Source organism: Phodopus roborovskii, unplaced genomic scaffold (genome assembly GCF_943737965.1).
Source record: "Phodopus roborovskii unplaced genomic scaffold, PHOROB, whole genome shotgun sequence".
NCBI lineage: Eukaryota > Metazoa > Chordata > Mammalia > Rodentia > Cricetidae > Phodopus > Phodopus roborovskii.
The window spans coordinates 15,214,014-15,237,675 of NW_026125295.1; the positions used below are offsets into that span (position 1 = coordinate 15,214,014).

The following is a 23,662-nucleotide window of genomic DNA, read 5'->3' on the forward strand; positions in this document are numbered from 1 at the left end:
AAGACTGGGCAGGCAGCAAAGGGTGAACAAAGAGGCCCACTGAAGCAAGAGGTAAGAAGGATATATCAGGCAGAACCCAGAGCTTAGGTAATAGATATATGATACAGACCTTGACCCGCACCCATGGCTTCTCCATTTGGGGCATTTGCCACCTAGCTCTAAGTAGAACGAGGCCCTGAGCAGCCTGGAGGTGGGATTCTCCTTCGGTTTCTAGCCTAGCCTGGCTGCTTCTGTTCTTGCCCTTCCATACTTCTAGCTGAAGCTAATACACGGGCTGATGTACTAAGAGCAAAACACAATATATTCAGATCCTCTCTTACCTCCTTACACCCGAATTCAGAGAGATCTACCTGTGGGTCCCAAGAGGAAACCTTGGCCCATCATACCAGCCCAGTGCCTTCTGGGAGCCCTGGGTAGTATGGGCAGACCCTTGCCCCTACCCTAGAGATGGGCTTAGCCTGAGGTGAAGACTAAGTTCCCAGGGTGCCTGAGATACCTTGTGTAAGTAGTGAGGTGCTCTGTCTTTTGTCTCCCAGTATTTTGGGGTAGGTATCCCATGATAATGGAGGGGATAGTAATAATGGGAGATATACTGAGGTCTCCCTTTCTTATTTCCACTTCTAGAAGGCCTGGAGATGTGTCTAAGAGACTGGCACTCCTGAACCCAGTTCCTAGCGGTTCCTGCTAAAACCTTGGCATGGCTGCCTGACTTCTTTAGGTGGCATAGGCTGTGGAAGTCTGCCTCTCTTCCCCTTTCAGGAGGACCTGATGGTCTCTGTGTCAGATGACCAATAGCCTCATGGCCAGGAAGATTTTCTTGCCTTGCACTGCTTCCTCCTACCTTGTAGTCTCTTGGGATGTGGTATTCCAGGGCTGATTGGGACTTCGGGCCTGTCCAGGCTCCCTTTCTCACCAATACCAGGCTCTTGTGGCATTGAGCTGGTGTCCTTGGCCATTGGCAGTGTGTTGTTCTCCAAGGGCTCCCTGGGGCTAGCTGAGGGAGAGGCAGCTGGCTTCACCTTCCTCCAATGATTTTCCAATATCTCCTGCCTCGTCTGCATGCTGTTTGGGCAGCAACTCCTGCTGTGCAGTGAGGGCCCAGAAGCTAGCCCATGGCTACCCTCTTTTTTTCCCTGGAGGCTGCACCTGTCTGGCAATGAAAGGCTTATTTTTCCTGCCTGATCACTCAGGGACAGGGCATGTGCTGGTTCTGACCCCTTTCTCTTTTATCTCTAGTTCTCATTAGACTCATTCCTGCTTGGTGAGCAGAGCACAGAGCTGAGAATGGTCTCCCAGGAAGGACAACAGGGACAGCTATAGGCCCCTTCCTTGCCTGAGGGCTAAGGTAGAAGTTTTACTCCTTTGCCTTCTACATGCCCCTTCTTTTCTGCTTCTGAGTCTGAATTGTGACAGGACCCAGTATGTGTTTTTAATGATTTGGGGTTGAGCAGGCAATGGGATTTTAATTAGCTTTATGCTTTCCTCCAGTAGGGAGGGCCAGGGCCTGTTAGGTGGCAAAGGGTGGGCCACTGCTGGATTCAGGTCTGAAACAGGCCTGGGCAGTTAGTGTTCTGCTCCCTGTGTAGGAGGCTGTGAAGAGGTAGGGGTGTTAGAGAACTGTAGCCAGGCCACAGTTTGCTCTCCATCCTCTGTCTCCCCTTCTCTCTGTTCTCCCGATGGCTTTGAGATGAAGGCGATGGCAAGGATGGAGGATGCAGTTTCCATGGTAACAGGCTGTCCACAGCCAGGCAACTTCAGAGCTGGGCTCTCTGGAGGAGGCAGATGCGCAGAACAGCCTCAGAGATGCCTGCCAGTGAGGGGGCTGGCAGAACAGGTGGCACAGGGTGGCTGTCTGCTGCTGCCCACCCTGATGCCCAGCCTAGAAGAGAGGGTGGAAAGAGCACTACCCCTCTTCCTATTACTGTCAGACTCTTCCGGAAAGAAAGGTTGGGAGGTAGCATGAGTTTGGTAAGGGTTGGGCCTGGGCTAAGAGCCTCATTGTCTCTGGAATCTCTGGACGGACACAGACTTTACTCTTGCTTCTGAGATGGCCGTTGGTCACTCTGATGCTGCCAGTTGGACCTCTCAAGTGCTCAGAGTAAGGTGGGGTTGGTGAATGCCACACTCTGACTGTATTTGGGGACTACTTATTTTTAACTACTAGGAAAGGAACTGGACTTTCTGGGGGCCCCCCAAGACTTGGGCAGCCTGGCTCAGTTTGTTGAATGGAACACAGGTTTAGCAGATACCTGTCCTCAGGTGCTGGCTTTGGAAGAGCCCCAGAGCTGAGTAGCTCCTACTTTTCGACAGTATGATTGGTTACTTCCCTGACAGTACATTGTCCTCAGGCTCCTCCTGAGAACTGAGCCTTCAGTGAGCATGTCTAGAAACAGAGGCAGCCATCAAAAACAAAACAAAAAGCTAAAATGTATATATAGAGATGACATGAGACTGGATATTGAGGTGTCCTGGAGAGCAACCAGATTGGCATGGAAGAAAGTTAAAACTAGTAAAAGTAATGACTGTTTCACTGACCTTACAAGTGTCAAGACTAGGGTGTTTCACTCTGTCTGGGTGCGTGGATACTCAGGAGGAAAGGCTTTGCCTGGGCTACGTGTGGAGATTGAATCTGAACTGCCACTGACCTAGGCTGGACCACCTACCTCCACCTTGCCTCCTGGATACTCGCTTTCTAGCTGGGTCCTCCTTTCGGACTTCTTACCCCTATATTTCCCTCCCATGGGCTCTTTTTAATTGGAGGAGGTCCCTCAACCTTGGGTTGGCCAGGCAGGCGGACAAGTGGAGGCCTGGAGTGGCTTCTCTTTCCAGGCGATAAGTCTCTCATTACTGTTAAGTGGAAGGCTCATTTTAGAGCTCACGGTGAGAGCCTGGCAGGTGCTATAAATAGCCATGTTGTGAAGGTTGGCGGGCGAGCAGTGACAGGGCAGGGGCCTCACAGTTGTCGTGGGGGTAATTGCGCCCCATCACAGGAAAATTCTAGTCCAAGAGACGCTCCCTGTTCCTGTGGTTCCTGCCTCCCTCAGGGCAGCTTTGGCATTATGTCTGCTGCTTTGATGCACTAGGGGTTAAGAAACATTGGTCTGTGTCCAGCCAAAGGGGAATGGAGCGCCTGTGAGAACTCGGGGCCCTAAAAGTTGGTTCTTTAGCCCGCTGGGTGATAATATTCAGTGCTACCCCCATGTCAAACGTATCCTCTAGCTCAGATTCTGCTTCTTCCTCCTCTGGCAGAAACCCTGGGCTCAGGTGTAAGAAGTACAGGAGCCACATTGGATAGTGTCAGAGTGTGACAGGCCTAGCCGTGGGAATGTAGCAGTTTGTAGTAATAGGTCTATATACAGGGGCTGGAGGCCCCAACCCCAGCTAGTGGCACTGACCTCACCCAATATCTCTGTCATTCAGCATTGTCCAGAGAGAGGGGGAATCCGTCCACAAAGTTCTCGAATAAAAAGTCAGATAGGTCAGATCTTGGCTTGAGTGCCTGAGGCCATATATAGTTCAGGGGGTTCTTGCCTCCTATATTTTATGAGGCCAGCTATTTAATCCTATACATACACATAGGATTAGTAGGGCATCTGACTTAGAATGCTGATCTAAGGGTTCTCCATCATTAGACCATTGCTCCTAGATTGTATATTCCTGCTCTTGGAGTGTTTCTCATGTGCCTCTTCAGTGGTGTGTTAAAACTTAGAAGGGGTGAGGCAGTGGTGGCGTACACCTTTAATCCCAGCACTTGGGAGGCAGAGGCAGGTGGATCTTTGTGAGTTTGAGGCCAGGGTGGTCTACAGAGTGAGTTCCAGGACAGCCAGGGCTACACAGAGAAACCCTGTTTTGGGAAAGACAAAGCAAAACAAAAACAAACAAACAAAACCTTGGAAGAGATTGGGATGAAAAGCACAGCTAATTCCTCCGGAAGGAACAGGCTATTGACAGTTCCCAGGGTTCCCATGGGACGAGTTGATCAGGGCCCTGTAGTGCTTATACCACATTTTGCAACACTGGTAGGAGCGGAAGCTGTGTGCTCACCCTCGGCTGGAGATCTACCTGCAAGACCAGATTCATTTCATGTGCCCACTAGCACGCCAAGGAGATTTCTACGTGCCGGAAGTGAAGGAGACAGAGCGGAAATGCCGGGGGCTTGCAGAAGCCAGTGACACCCAGATGGATGGCACAGGTACCAAAGGTGGGAGAAATAGGGTGGGGACCTGCCTGGAGTCTCTCTTCTGTACATCTAAGGAGGCTCCTCTGCCTAGGGAGCTGGCGTTGTAAGTCAACTACTTGGCAAAGGAGGGAAGGGGATACCTTGCGTCAGGATCCACGTGCAAATTGCCTGTTCTCAAACCTGTTCATCCACACAAATGTGGATTCACACGTGTTCCAGGTAACAAGGCCCTGTCTGAATTCCCTTCAGGTGCAGTAGTAATTCTAATAATCCTTAGCAGTTGGGTAGACGTCATCTGGGTAGGGCTTGTCTGGAAGTGAGGTGTTCTCCTGTCTCCAATATAGGGAGGGCTTCTTGTAGAGCTCTTGCCACTGGAGCCAGCCCATGCTAGTAGCTGGAATGCCCTAGGCTCAGGCCCACAAGTCATTTGTCTGTTTACACCACCCTGCCATGCTCTTGTGTGACACTCGTGGGCAAGGAACCCTGTTGGTAACATGCCAGGTAATCCTAAGGGCCCCGACTTTTGGCTGTTCTGATAGGTGACTCAGAAAGTCTAGACGTGATAACAGGGCTTTGGGAAAAGGGACTGTCCCTCTCCTTTACTTCTCTGGGAGTCTTTCTGCCCATCTAGTCTTCAACAGCCAAGGTCACTTTAGAGAGACATGTGTTGGCAGGGGCTGGTGCAGGGAGGGTACTGGGAGGCAGTCTCTTCTCCCTTGGGGCTTGTGTCCAACATAGTTAACTTCATCTGCCACTTAATTACCTCCATGGGGTACTGCTCCCTTCTGTTTGGTAGTGCCCAGCAGATACTCTTCGTGCCCCTACTGTGGGCACTGGACATAGCACAAGGTCAGCAAGCCCAGACAGCCCCCAGAGTTGGAAGGAGGAGGGCCTTGACCTTCCTACAACCTTCCTCTGCTTCCTGCCTTCTTGGCCCACCCACCCAGTTCCCTTCCCTCCCAAACACTGCCTGCCAGGAGTGTTAAAGGACGGCTTGGCACTCACTACATACAGCTGGCTGCAGCCACAGCTCCCACACCCCTGAGGTCCTTGGCCTGTCCTCCCCACCAGTCTGCCCGCCTACTCCCTACTGTGGGTGTTGTGGGATCTGCCCACTTCTGACAGAGGCTGTCCTGACTCCCAGGGCAGCCTCTCGTCAGGTGCGTGCCACTTACACAGCATCGCATGGTGGGTGCCTGGCCACCCAAGGCTTGGCCTGTCCCTCCTTGCCTCCCTGCTGGGGCCCTGACTTGGACTGGGAGGTGAAAGGGGGTGATTATCTACCTTGTGCCTGTTATTACATTGATGTATTATTTAGCTCCACAGAAGCGATGAATATTTGATCTCCTTGCATTGGCTGTTGGCAGAGGAAGAGGGAGGAACTGGGTAAAGGTGGTAGCTTTGCAGCCCCTGCCTAACAGCCCTAGGAATGTAGTGCTCTTTTGCTTTGCCTGTGGTCCTCTTTCAAGGGACACAGGCTCTTTAAAGGGACCTCCTTTTATATGGTTGTAGGGATACCACTCCCCTCCCTTGGACAGTTCCTTTGTAAGTAGCGTCCATGTGTTCCCGGCAGCCATCTTCATTTGTTGTCCTGAGCCTGGGCTGAAGGAAGCTGTCTTCTGATCACTCCTAGCCTAGGAGTGGGAAGAGAAGAGGCTGCTCCTTACTCCCAGGGGTCTTGGGTGAACCGTTAGTGGGTGGGTAGACAGAACTTGACAGTGATGAGGTTAGGGAGAAACTACCCCACTCCTTTATGCCTTTCAGGCCCGCAGCCCTTGGGACACTGATGTCAGTGTTAGTGAGTGAAGAACTAGAACCTGCCCCAGGGTCCGCAGGGTTACCCATAACTCAGCTCTCTTCTGACGTGCTGCTGTGGGAGCCATACCACAGACCCCAGGGAAGGGAGAGTCCGGGGCCAGCAGCCTTGCATTTCCAGGGCTCACCTCCCCTTTGCTGGCAGGGCCCAGAAGGCAGAATAGAGTGGTGGAGCAGTCCTTCTATTGCCTCACCCTCACTACCCTAGGCCCCAGCTGAGGCTCAAGGACAGCTCTAGGCCAGTGTAAATACCAAGCAGTCCCCATCTGCTCCAGGCTCCGGGCCTTATTACCATGGAGACAGTCGCTGGGTGAGCTAGCCTACCCTCACCTTCCATGATGTTTAACAGCTTTGACAGCTGTGTCTCTTTACTTGCACTTTGGTTGATGTGTTGGCCGTCTCCCAATCTGGAGTCCTGCACACAGTAGGTCCAGGCTCTTTGTTCCTTAGCATCTTGCACCTGCATTCAGTGCATCTGGTTTGTAGAGCTGATCCAAGAGGTTGCTCCTGGACAGGGTTTACAAAGACCACTTAGTTGGAGGATATACAAGGAGTAGAAGGGGCAGATTTAAAAGCATCAGTGGTTGCAGTGGGGATATGGTGGGTAAGGGTTCTCCTGGGTTTGCTCAGGCACATGAGGAGAGAATCCTTAAAATGCTCATCCCTAGTGCTCTTCTTCCTTTCGACCGGATGGGTGTTTCTCCAGATTTCTTGATTCTCTTGCTTCAGCTCCTCCTTTATGTGGTGATACAATGTGGTTAGAGGCAGGAGGCAGCTCGTGTCCTGAATATCACTGCTCCTTGGGGAGGCCTTTGTGGGGGTATGGAGTGGAAAGTAGTTCTCTTGGTTCTTTCTTCAGCCCTCCTGCCTCTTGGGCAATGTTCTGTAGCTGTCCCTGGACAGCCTGAAAATGAATGGTAGAGAAGACACGATTTGGGTCTCCTTTGTTCTACCCTCAGCTCCTCACCCTGGGGCTGAGTGGCCCTTAATGGATGTGAGGGTAGGGGTCAGTGGCTTTGTAAAAGTGCAGAGAACAGGAGGTAATTTAGGGTAGGGAGAGAAGTGTGCAGTCAGCTGCTCCTCTTCCATGCTCTCTCTTCCACCCTGCAAACTCCCTTGGCTCTATCAGGGCAGCCCCGGTCAGGGCAGAGGGCAGAGGGCAGAGGGCAGCTGGAATGGGCCTCCTGAGACAGGGTGGCTATATTATTCATGAGTGGACTATACATGCTCAGTTCCTGAGCTGGTGGTAGAGTCCTTGCCCTGACCCTGAAGGAAGGTGCAATTGAAAATATGTGGTAGTTGTCTAACCACTGCTCCCTTGTCCTGGCCACAGGCGCTGACGCAAGTGATGCAAGTTCTGTAAGCGTGGAGGTGCGCCCTGGCAGCCGGGAGACTTCAGCCACCACACTTTCTCCTGGGGCAAGCAACCGTGGCTGGGATGATGGCGATAACCGCAGCGAGCACAGCTACAGTGAATCAGGTGCCAGCGGCTCGTCTTTTGAGGAGCTGGACCTGGAGGGTGAGGTTCCCTTGGGGGAACCCCGATTGAGCCCTGAAGCCAAGCTTCTGGGGGCTACCCGGGAGCTCAGCACCCCTGAAAGGGATGAGGAGTAACCGCAAGCCCTCTGCCCTCTTGTGGTGCGTTTGCTAAGGGACTGAGCAAACTCTTCAGCACCCTTTTTTCTTGACCTGCCCAGTTTGGACCAGGAGTACCAGGAGCCTGAGTTCTCCTACCCCAAGCCTAAATAAACCTCACTGCCCTTTTGGCTCCCAGGGCCAAAGGAGCCAGAGACTGTTATCTGCACCAGCCTCTTGGGTTGTCGACTTTTTGCAGACTCATTGGAGCTTCCAGAACCCAGAATAAAGTGAATTACTTTCTTGTTTCACCTGGATTTGAGTCGTGCATTTGTTTGTTCTGTCTTGCAGAGTGTTTGTGTATAGACCAGGACTGGGCAGGAGAGGAAGGAACATGACTGAGTCCTCTGGTCAGAGGGGTTGGAGGCCCTATTTTCCCTGTTTTATCACCCCAGTGGAGAGTCACCCCTGCATTGCAGCAGCCCTAAGGGCTCTCCTGGCTACTAGATAGCAGAGCAAGGAGTGCCCTCCAGGTCTCAGGAGTAGGGAATTCACAGACTCTTTGTCTGCACCCATGAGATGCCTTTGTGTCTGCAGTGTCAGTGTGTCCATGCTCATGCTGGGACCTCAGCGGGTGAAGACATCCCTGCTGGGCCTGCCAGTGCCTTTGTCCCTGGGCATGTGTACCTATACCAGGGGGAGGCCGTGTCCATGTGAGCTTCAGGGTGTGGCTCTGGGTGGACATGGCTGTACATGTGTGAGGATGGCTGTGTGGCTGTGTGTGTATGCTGCTGTTCCTTCTGTTTATGTGGTTGCATTTATATTATATACACATTATATATGTAAGGCTAACTAGGTGGGAGCATTTACATAGACTGTATAGACAGTTGGGTGCATTCGTGTGTGTACGATTGTATGTTTATATGTAAAATTGTGTGCTTTACTCTGTCACCATGTATAAAGCTATGAGTGTAGCTGTGTGTCCATGATTACAGCTGTGTTGGGGCGGGCATGTTTGTGTGGGCTGTGTATCTGTATATATGTACTGCTGTGGCTATATGGCTACGTATGTGTGCAGTTGTGTGCATTTGTATATACACAGATTTTTTGGGGGTGTTGTCCACGTGTATAGTTAAGGCTACATTTATATATCTGTAGCTGTAAATCCAAGTAAGACCTTGTCTGTGTGCCCAGCCAGGAGTAGCGGCTACATAGCTGAGTGTCATCTGTGCTGCAGTGGGTTATTGCAGCTTGCTTGCTGCAGGCCATCGGATGGGCTTCTTGTGCCGCTTGTGCGTACATCAACATCTGTGTAGAAAGCCCTGTGTCTTTGGTGAGTGGGTTGGAAGTGTGGCTGGGATTCCTCGGCAGTTTCTCACCTTAGCACCCTCCCGCTGTTATCCCCTCTGCTCTGAGAGCTTGGCCCATCACTCACTCACCTCAGGGAGCAGCCTCTCTGAGCCAGCCAAGGGTGAGAGCAGCCGGTATCAGAGCTGGATCTGGAAGACAGCGAGTCTGTCTCCTCAGCTTTGTATGACAGCTCTGAGTCCTCGTCCCGCTACCATCTTGTCTCCCATTAGTGGTTGGGCTTGTTTGTTTGGGTTCAATGTGTCTGCTTTATTTAAAAGCTGTGTTAGGGGCATCCGCTTTCTGTGTCCAGGGAGAAGGCCTATCTGTCATTCCCCTCCTCCAAATGTCACATGCCTGCGAGAGAGATGCCTAAGGGGTCTGGCCATGGCATTTCATCCGCATGTACCTGAGTTGACCTTGCTCCCACTGACACCTGTGGAAGGCAGGTCAGTGCCGGAGGGCTGGGTAGGAATGCTACGCCCTAGTGCGTATTGGGTGTATGGATGCCAGGGCCAGATAGGACAAGCTGGGAGGCCAAATCTGAGCACAGACCTTCTCCCCAGATCCTTCAGCACAGCCTGGCACTACAGCGCTTTTCCACCACCCCCTACCCAGGGGTGTCCTTCCCCATCCTGCTGTGGGAGAGAAGAGTCAAGAGCATTCTTAGAGCTGTCCTCCCTCTGCTCAGGCTCCCAACTCCTACGCAGCAGCTAGTTCTTGGAGCCTTTCTTCAGCCACCTCCCCTTCTAACCCCTAACCCAGACCCAGCAGGTCCCTCAGGGTTAATTCCAGTCCTTTTCCCTGAAGCCCCTCTACCCCATGGCCTGACACCTCTACAGTAAATGCCCTTTGCACATAGGCGTGCAGATCCATGGGGGAGGGGCAGCAGCTTTAAAGGTCACCTACGGGAAGGAAGGGGAGGCCCCATCCTCTGACCTCCCCCTCCTCCTAATCTTTTCTTCCTAGTGACTCAGGCCTTAGCTCTCATATGGGGCCTGTCTACTATGCAGACTGAGCTGCCATCACTGGGTAGAGAGAGAATGGTCGGGAAAACAGCAAGCACCCCACCTGCCTCCTATGTACCCCTTTACCTATCCATGCTCCAGTGTTACCTCTCAACCCCAAGTCCTCCTCTTACTCTATGGCATATAGGAACCCATAACAATATGCTCCCTGTGCTAGCTCAGTGACCTTCCCCCAGCCAGAGCCTCACACCCTGTTCCTGCCGGGTCCCATTCTGACTGAGGGGTAGAGGAGGCTGAGAGGCACCTGCTCCAGCGCAGAGTGGAAGCGCCCGGGGATTCAGCACCACACGGTGGACAGCTCCAGGCCCTGCGGGTCTGTCAAGAGCAGGATCTGCTGGAGGTGCTGGGTTAGGAACCCCGGAGAGGTCCGGTAAAACGGGAGGTGCAGGCCGAATTGGGGCGGCGGGGGGTGGGGGGGACCAGGAGTCCGAAGGAACGGAGGAGGGGCCGGGGGCGGGCCGGGGCCGGGGGCGGGGCAGGCCGCGATTGAAAGCGGCAGGGCGGGCGGGCGGAGAGCGCAGAGCCAGCGAGAGAGCCAGCAAGCGGGAACGGGAGCCCCGCGCCAGAGCTGGGAGCGCCAGGTAGGGTTAGCCTGTGGTGCTGAGGCCACTGCCAACCTTTTTTGCCTTGACCCCACATCCCCGGGACCCGTGGGTCCTCGAGTTCTGAAGCATTCGGACCGAGGCATCCCGATAGCGCTTCCCGCTTCCAGGAAGCGGGACCGTCCCGGGCACCCCGCCTTTCTTCCCGAGAGAACGCACGCCCTGTATCGCGCTTCCCAGTTCCTCCTGCTCCAGCGTCCTCTGGTCCTTCTTTCTGTCTGTGCCTCTGTCTTTGTCTCGGCCTCTCAGGTTCGCTTGCGCTCTCAGATTTTTGTGGTTCTGCCTTTCGGTTGGACTCCCGGGTTCTGCCCCCTTCTCTGCCTCAGCTTCCATCAGGGCCTCCCCGGGATTTCTGCCCCATCTGTGTTAGTTAGTCTTCACCTCTGATTCTATCTCCTGTTTGCCTGGCCGAGCTGCTTCGTTGGGCTTCCAGGCTCCCAGTTCCCCTGCCCTGGCACCACCAGCAGAAGACTAGTTCAGCCTTAGTCTTTGTGGCCAGGACAGGGGTCCTTGAACTAGTTGGGGAACTCTAAGGTCGATCAGAGGCTGAGAAGGCCAAGGCCGGAGTGAAGAGAGACAGAGACCCTAAGTCTCCAAAAGCTTCCCTGTAAAGCTTGGGAATCCACAAGTCAGCTCCATCCCTGTTCGGAGGCCTCACCAGACTAATTGCTTCCCACCTGTGACACCCATATAGCCACATCTGTGTACTCCGAGACCTTTAACTACATGGAACCTTCTCTGGGGCCAGTTCCTCTGCCTTACCAGCTCCTTGCCCAGAGGGTCTCCATTTATTTTACGTTCAGGAGACTTTAGGGACTGGCCCTTTAAGAACCAGAGTCTAGGACCTTGGGTGTTCCCCAGGGCTTCAGTTTCTTTGGGGTTGGAAACTATCCCATAGAGACTCTTCCCTCCCTGTGGTGGGTCTTCCGATGCCCCTGCTCTGGAAATCCAAGGCTCAGAATGGGAGCCAGACCCCTCAGTATGTAACTGCCATGGCCTCAGCCACTACTGTATGGGTCTCCTAGGAGGTTAGCATAGGCCCTTTGGTTGATGTAGGACTTGGCAATGGCAGGGTCCCCTACCCTCGGCCTGGGCCCCCACTCTCACCCTCCCTGGCCTCTGCTGAGTTTGGTAGGGACACGGAGCCCATCTCTATCCAAGCTGAGAGACAGGCCTATGGGAGTAGACCAGGAGCTTCTCAGCATGGTTAGTGACATCACCCTCCGTATGACTCCTGAGTACCTGGGAAGAGTGTGTGGGGAGGAACAGACTCAGAGGGGAAGCTGGAAATAAAAGGGGGCAGCCTCTCTCCGGCTGTACTTTTCCCTGTTTGTCTGTCTCTCTATCTCTCTGCAGGAGCTGGGCCCCCTTCTCATCTCTCTTCCTGTCTGTCCTTTCCTGGCCCCTGTCTCCTCCTCTCTTTGCCTCTGCCGAGCCCATCCTCATCCCTTGAAGACCCTGGTCTGCTGGACCTAACCATCCCCTTTGGGGCCATGGGATCACTGCTTGGGTTTCTGGCACTGCTGCTGCAGGGTGCTGTGGCCGAGGGCCCGGCCAAGAAGGTGCTGACCCTGGAGGGGGACCTGGTGCTGGGTGGGCTGTTCCCGGTGCACCAGAAGGGTGGCCCAATGGAGGAATGTGGTCCTGTTAATGAGCACCGTGGCATACAGCGCCTAGAGGCCATGCTCTTTGCACTGGACCGCATCAACCGCGACCCCCACCTGCTGCCTGGTGTGCGCTTGGGTGCACACATCCTCGACAGCTGCTCCAAGGATACACACGCCCTGGAGCAGGCACTGGACTTTGTGCGTGCCTCACTCAGTCGCGGTGCTGATGGCTCACGCCACATCTGCCCTGACGGCTCCTATGCCACCCATAGCGACGCTCCCACAGCCATCACGGGCGTCATTGGTGGCTCCTACAGTGATGTCTCCATCCAGGTATGTAAAAATCACCCAAATGGGTATCAGGAAGGGGGGCTGGCTGGGAAGGGTGATCCAGCATTCCTGATGAGCAGGGACTTCCTGGATGGAAACATTGGAAGGGTACCAAGCATCATCCTCTTAGTAGTTTCTTACAAAAGGGCAAGAAAGTTCCTTGGTCATATAATAGGGTCTGTTTCTAGAGATTTTATAAGAGAAACTCCTCTCAGGGAGGGAGAGGAGAGAAAACAGAACCATCCTGTTATACACACACACACACACACACACACACACACACACACACCTGATAGATGTTAAATGTTCCCAAAGCATTACTAGGCAGCCTCTGAAGTCAGCCTCAGAACTGAATCCTGGCTCCACATCATACTAATTGCATGACTCTGGACAGGTTCTTTTTTTCTATGTCTCAGCTTCCTCTTTATTAAATAAGATTAATAACACTTTCTACTTTTACATTTGTAGTAGAAATTTCATGAGATGAGTGTGCATCACAGGGTCTGGCAGGTCATAAGGGCATAGTCAAAGTGAGCTGCTGTCAGTATTAACCCATTTTATAGGCAAGAAAACAGGTTCAGGGGGAAGCAGGTCATAAATCAGTGTGGTAGCAAAAGGGAAGTATGAGACCAGGGCTCCCAGCCTAGTCTGTCAGGTCATGTCTGTCTGGATTTGACAGGGTAGACAGACAGAAGCCTGGAGCAGCCAGAGACAAGGCGAGAGCTCAGCTGCGGAGCGGAGCATAGCCTAAGATCTTCAGGTGATGCAGAATTGGGGCGGGCGGGCAGGGAGGAAGGTTAGGGACCCCACCAGAACCACCTGTTCTTCCACAAGGGGTCAGCAGAGGGTGCCCCTGGCAAGGCTTTCGGCCGTGGATCCAGCCGACTTGCCACTGTACTCTAGAATGCTGGCCTGGCTTGACTGCTTTGGCCTAGCTGGGATCTTTCTCCTTCCTGATCGGGTCTCCTCACTCATGTCCTCTCCTGTCTGTGCCCAGTGTAAATGCAGAGAGATCAGAGGAGAACTTGAACCAGGGCTGGGAACTATCTGGGGACCTTGATGAGGGCCTCGGTTTCCTTAGGAGAGGTCATTGCAATTGAAGCTCAGCTTAGCCTCCTGACCCGGGATGATTGTTTAGGGAAGCAGAGGCAGGAGCTTTGGAACCTGGTGGAACCTGTCCTGCTAATCCCAGTTTGTGGAGGTGTTAATGGCTGCTTGGACAGGGTGGCTGTGCTAGCACCTAGATCTGTAGTTCTGGCTTTGACAGGGATGGGCGGGCAGCCTTCTGTGGCTGTCTTCAGGGGACTCTGGGGTGCTTTACCAGCAACCCCTTCCCCCACAGTTTTCTCCATGTACCTGCAGAAGTGCAGTCACCTCCTTACCATCCCAAGCAACCTTTCTCTAGCAGGGCCCATCCTTCAGAGTCAGGCTGCGTTTTTCTGTTGTTCTGATCAGCAGAGGCCCAGCCTTTAGTCCTTAGATTGTGTTGTTCTATTAATGATTTTCCTCACCCCAGCCCCTCTGCCTTGCACATGTTACTGCTGGCTTCTACCTGCTACACCCGAAGCCTCCACACAGACCATTTTCAACCGCTCAGCAACTTGTGATTCAAGCGTGAGAACCCGAGGCTTAGGGGGGATTTTTGTTAGAGGGGTACAGAGAATGAAAATGTTCGAGGAGCTATTTGAGCTCTAGAGCATATCTAGAGACCCCGTGTTCCATCACAAGGTCTTGGCCCTCTCCTGTAGGACCTGCACATCTATTTACCACCATCTACGATGGACCCCATTCTCATGGTCATAGGGACCAAAGGTTAAGAAATGGGCTGTCAGGCAGTCAGTAGTAGAGTAAGGAGCCTTGTTCATTTCAAGCTTAGGCACCCAGCTGAGACCAACTTGAGCTTCCTGAGCCATGGACCCTTGGCTCTAGGCCTTTCTTCTTGGAGTGACATTTCTCCAGCCTCTCATGAGAATCGGCACTTAAGAAGGCTACCTACACCAAACAAAAAGAGAGATTGGCATCTTTGCGTATCCCAGATTTCACCCACTGTCTCTCTATACCTATGCAGCTAAGTGTCAACCTCTATCCACCCGGGCCTTCCTTGATTTTCCTGCCCCGCATCTGGTTCAGGTACAGCTCATGGCCATGGCTGTTCTCCCTCTCAATCCTTTGGGGAGGAGAGAAACCCTCAATCCCTAGGCAGAAGACACATCAAGTTCAGACTCATAGCTAGGGGACCCTCAGAAGTAACCCGTGGACACTTGGTCCCAAGATTCCACTGGTATGGGGACTGACTCTAGCACTTGTTTAAACTCGTCTCTGACCTTTACACTCTCTACCCTTGCCCAGGTGGCCAATCTCCTGCGGCTGTTTCAGATCCCACAGATCAGCTACGCCTCCACCAGTGCCAAGTTGAGCGACAAGTCCCGTTATGACTACTTTGCTCGTACTGTGCCCCCAGACTTCTACCAGGCCAAGGCCATGGCTGAGATCCTCCGCTTTTTCAACTGGACATATGTGTCTACAGTGGCATCTGAGGGTGATTACGGTGAGACAGGCATTGAGGCCTTTGAGCTGGAGGCTCGTGCACGAAACATCTGTGTGGCCACGTCGGAGAAGGTGGGCCGTGCCATGAACCGGGCAGCCTTCGAGGGAGTGGTGCGAGCCCTGCTGCAGAAGCCCAGCGCCCGGGTCGCTGTGCTCTTCACCCGGTCTGAGGATGCTCGTGAGCTGCTTGCCGCCACCCAACGCCTCAACGCCAGCTTCACCTGGGTGGCCAGCGATGGCTGGGGGGCCCTGGAGAGTGTGGTAGCAGGTAGTGAAGGGGCTGCGGAGGGTGCCATCACCATTGAGCTGGCCTCCTATCCCATCAGTGACTTTGCCTCCTACTTCCAGAGCTTGGATCCCTGGAACAACAGCCGGAACCCCTGGTTCCGTGAGTTCTGGGAGGAAAGATTCCACTGCAGCTTCCGGCAACGAGACTGTGCAGCCCACTCACTGCGGGCTGTGCCTTTTGAACAGGAGTCTAAGATCATGTTTGTGGTCAACGCAGTGTATGCCATGGCCCACGCTCTGCATAACATGCACCGTGCCCTCTGTCCCAACACCACCCACCTCTGTGACGCCATGAGACCTGTCAATGGGCGTCGCCTCTACAAAGACTTCGTACTCAATGTCAAGTTTGATGGTAATAGTGCTGGCCAGTCTGCTAGCTTGATGGCCTTCAGATTTCATTTCTTGGCTAAGGAAACATAGCATGTAACAGGAGGACATAGTCAGGGGTTATGTAAGTTAGGACAAACGGACCATAAGCAGAGGACCCCAGCTGGAGTCAGGGCTGAGGTTTCCACTTTTTGAGAATATTCCAGAAAGTAGAATCTGGACTGGTCCTGACTCTAAGATCCCTGGCTACTGCTTGGACATTAATCCTCCAGCTCTTGCCTCTTTATTTGGCCAGGGGAACCCAAGCAATTCTCAGGCAGACTGAGAGTCCAAAATCAGGGTAAGTTGAGTGTGAATCAAAAGGAAGACATCCTATTTAGGTGAAATTTCTATTGTTAATCTTGATGGATTTTGTAAAACCATTTTTTAAATTTGTTTTTGGTTTTTAAATAAGGTCATGCTATATAGCCTAGGCTTGCCACAAGCTGATTGTGTACCCCAGGATAGCTTCAAACTCATGGAAATTCTACCTAAGCCTCCCAAGTGCTAGGATTTTAAGTGTGTACTACCACACTCATCCTAATATTGGTTTTTCTACCCAAAGTAGCCAAAATGTTCTCAAAGCAAAAGTTTTAAGAAGAGCAAGAGCCTCAGACTGGTGCGCTTGGCTTCGGGAAGAATCTTCAAGGGTGCAGTGGGAGAAACGGCCAGGACCGGCTCATAGAGTCACTGGTCAAGCTTTAGACCAAGTGGACAGCTGTCTTCAGCAATAAGCTGTTTCTGGGACCTCTGTGGGTACCAAAGTCTGAGGGCCGCTGGTCCCTTATCTGAAATGGCATAGAATTTCCAAATAACCTTCACTCAGCTTCCTGTTGCTTTAATTGGTCATTCATGTCCCAGGAATCCAACTTGGGCCGTCAGGCTTGACAGCAAGCCCTTTATTTACTGAGCCATCTCACCATCCCATAACTGAATGTTTAGAATAATTGTTTTTGCTAGCTATGATGGCTCATGCCTCTAATCCAAGCAAAGGGAGAGCTGTGAACTCAAGGCCAACTGGGCTACAGAGTGAGACTCAACTCAAACACAAACGATACATCTATTTTTTCCCCCCTGGTTTGGAGTTGGTCAGCTCTGTAGCTGTGGAACCTGTGTTGAAAGTAATTCCACTAGGATCAACACCCAGAGTTATCATAGGTGTTGGGGTTCAGAGTTATCATAGCTCTGGGGTTCGGGTTGCATCTGAGAGTGAAGGTCGAGGTCACATCAGAGTAACTCACATTCTAACATCTTCCCTCTCTCCTCCATCTCAGCCCCCTTCCGCCCAGCGGATACTCACAACGAGGTCCGCTTTGACCGCTTTGGTGATGGTATTGGCCGCTACAACATCTTCACCTATCTGCGAGCAGGCAGTGGGCGCTATCGCTACCAAAAGGTAGGCTACTGGGCAGAAGGTCTGACTCTGGACACTAGCCTCATCCCGTGGGCCTCCCCATCAGCCGGCCCCCTTCCTGCCTCTCGCTGTAGTGAGCCCTGCCTTCAGAATGAGGTGAAGAGTGTACAGCCAGGTGAGGTCTGCTGCTGGCTCTGCATCCCCTGCCAGCCCTATGAGTACCGGCTGGATGAGTTCACCTGTGCTGACTGTGGTCTGGGCTACTGGCCTAATGCCAGTCTGACCGGCTGCTTTGAGCTACCCCAGGAGTATATCCGCTGGAGTGATGCCTGGGCAGTGGGACCTGTCACCATTGCCTGCCTAGGTGCCCTGGCCACCCTCTTTGTGTTGGGTGTCTTCGTGAGGCATAATGCTACACCCGTGGTCAAAGCCTCTGGTCGAGAGCTGTGCTACATTCTGCTGGGAGGTGTCTTCCTCTGCTACTGTATGACCTTCATCTTCATTGCCAAGCCCTCCACGGCAGTGTGTACCTTACGGCGCCTCGGTTTGGGCACTGCCTTCTCTGTCTGCTACTCGGCCCTCCTCACCAAGACCAATCGCATTGCTCGAATCTTTGGCGGGGCCCGGGAGGGTGCTCAGCGGCCACGCTTCATCAGCCCTGCCTCACAGGTGGCCATCTGCCTGGCGCTTATCTCAGGCCAGCTGCTCATTGTCGCTGCCTGGCTGGTGGTAGAGGCGCCAGGCATAGGCAAGGAGACTGCCCCTGAGCGGCGGGAAGTAGTGACATTGCGCTGCAACCACCGTGATGCAAGCATGCTCGGCTCACTGGCTTATAACGTGCTCCTCATCGCCCTCTGCACACTCTACGCCTTCAAGACCCGAAAGTGCCCGGAGAACTTCAATGAAGCCAAGTTCATTGGCTTCACCATGTACACCACCTGCATCATCTGGCTGGCTTTCCTTCCCATCTTCTACGTCACCTCCAGTGATTATCGGGTGAGCAGAAGTCAGGGGTGGGGGGTGGGATGGAACACGGGAGTCACTCTTTCCTGACATCTCATTGTATCTGCTGTCAACTCTAACGTTTCAAGAAGTCAAATGGTGAAAAGTTGAAGGGAGAAAGAAAGCTGGGAGAAATGTCCAGGGAGGCGGAAACTAGGGGCGGGGTCAGCTGTTGGGACTCTGATGCCATGCCCTAACCTGAGGAGAGCTGGGGTTGCAGAAAAATGTTGCAGAGAGTGTAGGCCCTGCCTTGTTCCAGTCAAGGGTCATCTAGAGATGGAAAGGGGGTGGGAGCTGCAGGAGGAGGGCTGAGACAAATAAAAGTAGGTAACAACTGTACTCCAGTTGGTGGCTTTCAAGCAAAAGGTCCCAATTGGCACTGAGTGTCTCAAGGGGTGTCCTCAGCTCCAACAGGCAACAGCATCTTCAGATGAGATGGCCTGGGAAGGTCTCTCTGAGGAGGTGGCAGGTGAGCTGAGCTCTGAATAGTAAGACGGTCCTCTTGGTTAACCCTCATGACTCAAGGAAGTCCCACAGCTCCCCTGTTTAATTGATGAAGTAGAGACTCGGGGAGTCAGACCCATGGTTCCATTCACTCAGCATGGGAGTCCAGAACAGGGTCTAAACTGATGCTTTTAACGCTGAAAGGAACTGGAAAACTGTGGCAAGAGCCCTGGCTTGGGTAACTGTGGCAAGAGCCCTGGCGTGGGTCCTTTCCCCAAGACAGAGGTGTGGTGGAGCACTGGTGGTGGTGGGGTTACTGGGCTTGGCTTCTCTGCTTGCACCTGCTGGGCCACCTGCTTGGGTAGTGGAGGCCAAGGCTGGGGAGGGAATCTGCTCTGACTCAGCCTGTATTTGCATATGGTTTGCATTTGCATGCCAATCATAGGCAGCTAAAGACTCACCAGAGATACACAGTAGTCAACCATGCATGCACACACGTGTGCACAGACACACATGCCTGCATGTGTGAAGATGCCTACGCATCCCCTTATGCATCTACAAGTGTGTGCACACACATCCTGGCACACATGGAACATACACAGATCTTGTCCACGGGTTCATCTCTGCCCTCCCACAAACACTTGAATATACTCCTCTGCACACTCATTACCATACACACACACACACACACACACACACACACACACACACACACACGGATATGCACGCACCTACACAAATGTACTCCATACCTGCACACCTTGCATGCATTCACCCCTATGCAGGCATGCACCTTTTCATGTTCACAATACAGCTAGACTCCTGGTGTGCCTTGGAAAACGAGTTCCCCGGGGCTGGCACTGGGATTATAACCATCCTCCTTTGAGGCTTGCCAAGGGACTGTTCGATGGACGCTTACTACTTTCCCCTGCCTCAGTCTAGGGAGGGGTCATGGGCCCAGGCACTTGGAATAGCCTCCATGACCTGTGCCTGTTCATTCACCCCTCACAGGTACAGACCACTACCATGTGCGTGTCGGTCAGCCTCAGTGGCTCTGTGGTGCTCGGCTGCCTCTTCGCACCCAAGCTGCATATCATCCTTTTCCAGCCACAGAAGAATGTGGTGAGCCACCGGGCACCTACCAGCCGCTTTGGCAGCACTGCCCCCAGGGCCAGTGCCAACCTTGGTCAAGGTTAGCATCCTAAACCCTCCCCTCCTAGGTCTCCTCTCCCGCCCAGCTCCCAGGCTTGAGGTCCACTCCCTAGGACTTCATGCTGAAATTCTTTGTCTGGGAATGAGATGCTCAAGGCGACACTGGACACAAGCGAGAGTCATGGTGGATGTTTACCTCCTCAGCCCTACTTAGTTTGCCGCCTCTTGGGCTCAGTCTCAACCTCTGGTTACCTTTCCCTAGGGTCTGGATCCCAGTTCGTTCCCACTGTTTGCAACGGCCGTGAGGTGGTAGACTCAACAACATCATCGCTTTGAAGGCCCCACACTCCTGCCCTGACATGGCTGCTCCCGGACCCAGTGTAGACCCCCTCCCCTGGCCAGGAGGAAGTTGGCTGGAGCAGTGCAATAAGACCCACCCCATGCCTGCCCCTAAAGTCACTTACCCACCTACCGATTCCCCAGCTCTTAGGTAAGAAGCCAGGGCCCTTAGCTGGGGAGCCTCTGCAATGGCCACTAACTGTCCTTGTAGTTATGTCCCATATTTGCCAGGCCTGGGACTCCGAGGGGAGAGTCAGTATCTACTGTGCTCTAGAACAATGTGGCTGAGGATGGCAGGCCCAACCCCCACCAGCAAAGGTGCTTCCAGTCCAGCCCCTGCCCAGGCCTTCTTAATTTTTTATAAGTTACTCTGGGATGGAGAGGATGGCTACCGTGGGGATCGTCCCCTCCCCTCCCCTCCCTACCCAGTAGTTTGTCCCGTGGTTTATTTTGTATTATCTGTAAATAAAGTGTCTTTATTTAAACATTTTAGTTTTATTCCATAGACAGTCTCTTATGTATACCAAGCTGGCCTCAAACTTGCTGTGGGGCTGAGGATGACTTTAAACTTCTGACCTGCCTGCCTCCACCTCCCACGGCCTGGGATTACAGGCGTGCGTCATTATTCGTGGTTCTCATGCAGGGGTCTTATGTATGCTAGGCAAGGCACAATGCTGCCAGTGAGCTACGTCTCCAGCCCATCTATGTCTTTTTGTTGTTAGCAGTGTGTGTGTGTGTGTGTGTGTAGCATTTCTTTTTTGTCTTTGTTGTTGTTGGATTTGGGGAGGGGGGAGTTTAGTCAAGGTCTCTCTATTCTCTATGTGGCCCTTGGTTGGCCCAGGGCTCCCTATGTAGACCAGGCTCACTTTAAACTCATAGAGACCTACCTGCCTCTGCCTCGGCTGGGATTAAAGGTGTGTATGCAGGTCTCCTGCACTACATGCATGCAGTGCCCATGGAGGCCAGAAGAGGGCGTCAGATGCTGTGAGGCTGTAGTTACAATGTGGGTGCTGGGAACTGAACCTGAATTCTCTGGAAAAGCCCCAAGTACTCTTAACCATTAAGACCATTTATTTATTTACTTATTTGTTTGTTTAAAAAAAATAACTCTGTCTTTGGGGCTCCCTTCCTCAGCCTTCCCAATATCCATTCTGCTAATGCATGTTGACCCTGGGCTGTGTCCAGTGCTGGGGCCTGGCAGCCACCAAGGCAGGCCCAGCACCGCTGCTTGGTGTGGGGGCTGAAAGGGAGTGACTGTCCCTCTTTGAAGGAGCCATTGAAGACTGGTCAACACTCTCTAGAATTATCTGGTCCTCAAGGCGATGGTTTTCCTCAGAGACCCAACCTGCAGGAAGTGGAACATGGGCAGGGGACTTTTCGAGACTGGCGGACTGGAATTTGGACAAGCCAGAGCCAGGGTGTTTGATGCAAAAGGGGCCCAACAACAGGCATGACTGTTACTTGTTCACATGTACATACAAAAAGCAGGGCAGGGGCTCACAAAGAGGGGTGAAGCGGGGGGGGGGGGTGCAGACACTGGGTGGAGAGGCGGTCTGTGGATGGGTCTGGTGTGAAGTCATCAGTCTCTGGAGGACTTCCGGCCTGAAGGACTGGTGGCTGAACCTGACATGCCTCAGGCATCAACCATGTTTGCCACCTGGAACTCACCAGCAGAGGGCTCCAAGGCCCACCCTCAGCGGCTGCTCCCAGGGCCTGAAGGGTGGCGAGCTGGAAGATTATGGCTACCCTAGTCAGGGTTTCTGTAGATCACGGGGACGAAAATCCAGGGAGAGAAAGCCAGCAGAGACATTTATTTCCAAATGAACGAATTTGCATCAGTGGGCTGGTGCGTTTCTGGAAATTTGGGTTAACAGTTTTTTAAAAGTGGGGAAAAAATGAAAAAAAGGAAACTTCAGGGATGGCTTCTCCTCAGCCAACATGCGGGGTGGAAGGGTAAAAGGGAAATGGAATATTCAACTAGCCGTGTAGCTGGGGAGGTGATAAACAGAGAACGCATGTGTGTGTGTGTGTGTGTGTGTGTGTCCCCCACACAGTATTTGGGAAATACCTTTACTAAAAGTCTTCGTTTCTTAGATTTTCTTTGATAAAATAATAGCTTTTCTCATTTAACCTGGACCTCTTATATTTTCATCAGCTCATATTGCCAAGACAATCTCCATAGCTGGGTAGAGAAGCTGGCTCCGTGGTCCCAGAGAACATAGGCTTGTTCCCAGGGGGAAGGGTTAGGGTGCCTGGAGCAGCCATCCTCTTTCCAGCATGTCATTTTTGGTTTTTTCTGAGTCTTTCAGCCATCCTCCATCCAGAGAGCATTTGATTTCACGCTGAACCCCTGGGAAAGCTAAGAGTGCCCTTGTTTGTATCATTCAGGGATTTTCCATTTAAAATATATCAGCGTTACAAGTAATTAGTATTGCTGCACACAGCTAAAATATTCCAAAGGGTGTCTGCTGATGTCTATCCATGCTGCTATCTAAGGGAAGAAGAGCCCAAGGTCTAGGAATCTGGAGAGAAACAAGAAATGGGTGGAGAATTCCTAAGGCCCTGCTATCTCCTGTGTCCACCACACCCTTCTTCCCCCCCCCTCACCTGCCCTGCCTTGTGGGTACAAGCTTCGTGATTATAGTCTGTGGCCACCCCTTCCCCACTCTGTAGAGCTGTGGCAGTGAATCTGTGTGTGTGTGTGCGCGTGTGCGCACGCACGAGTGTGTTTGCATCACAAACACTTCACTGGCTGAACTATCTCCCCAGCCCCATGGGCAGTGAATCTAGGTGTTTGCTCCTCAATTCTCAATTCTTACCACAAATTATGAAGCTCAGGCCATATCATCTCATCCTCAGTCCTCCGTGTCCTGGGTTTATGCCTCTTTTATTTTTCTCTCCAATTCCACATTCCACATCCCGCGGAACCTTGACACTTCTTGAAAGGGGACAGGACCATAGGGTCCCTACTGGGTTTGTTTCTACTAAGCATGGAGTCCTCAAATCAGTCTGCTCATTGTGGGGTCTGAGGACCAGATAGTAAACATGGGCGATTCATCTGTGAAAATGTCCATCTGACATTTTCTGGTAAACTGGCCATCTGACTGTCACCCCACATGCTTTGCTTGAAGAACCAGAGTTCACACAGCAGTGTGGGTGTTCCACTGATGGCTTTGTTCAAAGACCTTCCCGGCTCGAGTTCTGTCCCGTATCTGTCCCTTGCACTGGCCCTGTGAAAACAGCAAGGACACCCTTCTTTCTGTTTTGTGGACCCTCTTACCCTTCCCCAAGTCATGGAACTTGTGGGAGAGTGACTGAGAATCTAGTCCCCGAGACCTGGCATGGCAGAGCAGGGGGGATGGCCACATCACAGGGGAGTTCTGATGATAGATGCTCCCCCACATTTGAGCCCTGCCCAGGAGCACACCCTTGAGATAATAACTGACTAAGAAGGGATGGCAGCAATATACTGAGCAAAGGTGTGGTGACAAAAAGAATGACATGGAGCCAGGGATAAAATCCAAACTCTTCCATCCCCCAGCATCCCTGGAAGAAAATACTCTCTGAATGGCACTCAGGCACTCATCTTCCCCATGCTGTCGATCCCAGCTGATCTGCCCTGCCTCCTCTGCTACTGCAAAGCTCACAGGAGGGAAAGGAAAGGAGGCCAAGGGCCTCAAAACCCT

At 52.6% G+C, this 23,662-nt stretch overlaps 2 protein-coding genes across 7 annotated transcripts in view; both read left to right on the top strand.

The window, feature by feature from the left end:
* Tex264 (testis expressed 264, ER-phagy receptor) overlaps window positions 1–7,887 on the top strand; it is a 29,261-nt gene extending 21,374 nt beyond the window's left edge. For 5 of the 6 annotated variants that reach the window (XM_051205472.1, XM_051205463.1, XM_051205443.1 and 2 more), the window contains 2 exons: window positions 4,024–4,201; window positions 7,329–7,887. In XM_051205472.1, coding sequence (XP_051061429.1) covers window positions 4,024–4,201; window positions 7,329–7,609 — 459 coding nt within the window. In that variant the 3' untranslated portion in view covers window positions 7,610–7,887. The remainder of the gene's footprint in view (window positions 1–4,023; window positions 4,202–7,328) is intronic. The other variant, XM_051205488.1, reaches the window with a different exon arrangement.
* Window positions 7,888–11,712: 3,825 nt separating this feature from the next.
* On the top strand, window positions 11,713–20,463 carry Grm2 (glutamate metabotropic receptor 2). Its single transcript, XM_051205332.1, has 5 exons — window positions 11,713–12,487; window positions 14,834–15,671; window positions 16,960–18,035; window positions 19,497–19,677; window positions 19,900–20,463. Exons 1-5 carry the CDS (start codon window positions 12,041–12,043, stop codon window positions 19,971–19,973), a joined length of 2,616 nt encoding a protein of 871 aa, XP_051061289.1. The 5' UTR covers window positions 11,713–12,040; the 3' UTR covers window positions 19,974–20,463.
* The last annotated feature ends 3,199 nt before the right edge of the window (window positions 20,464–23,662 follow it).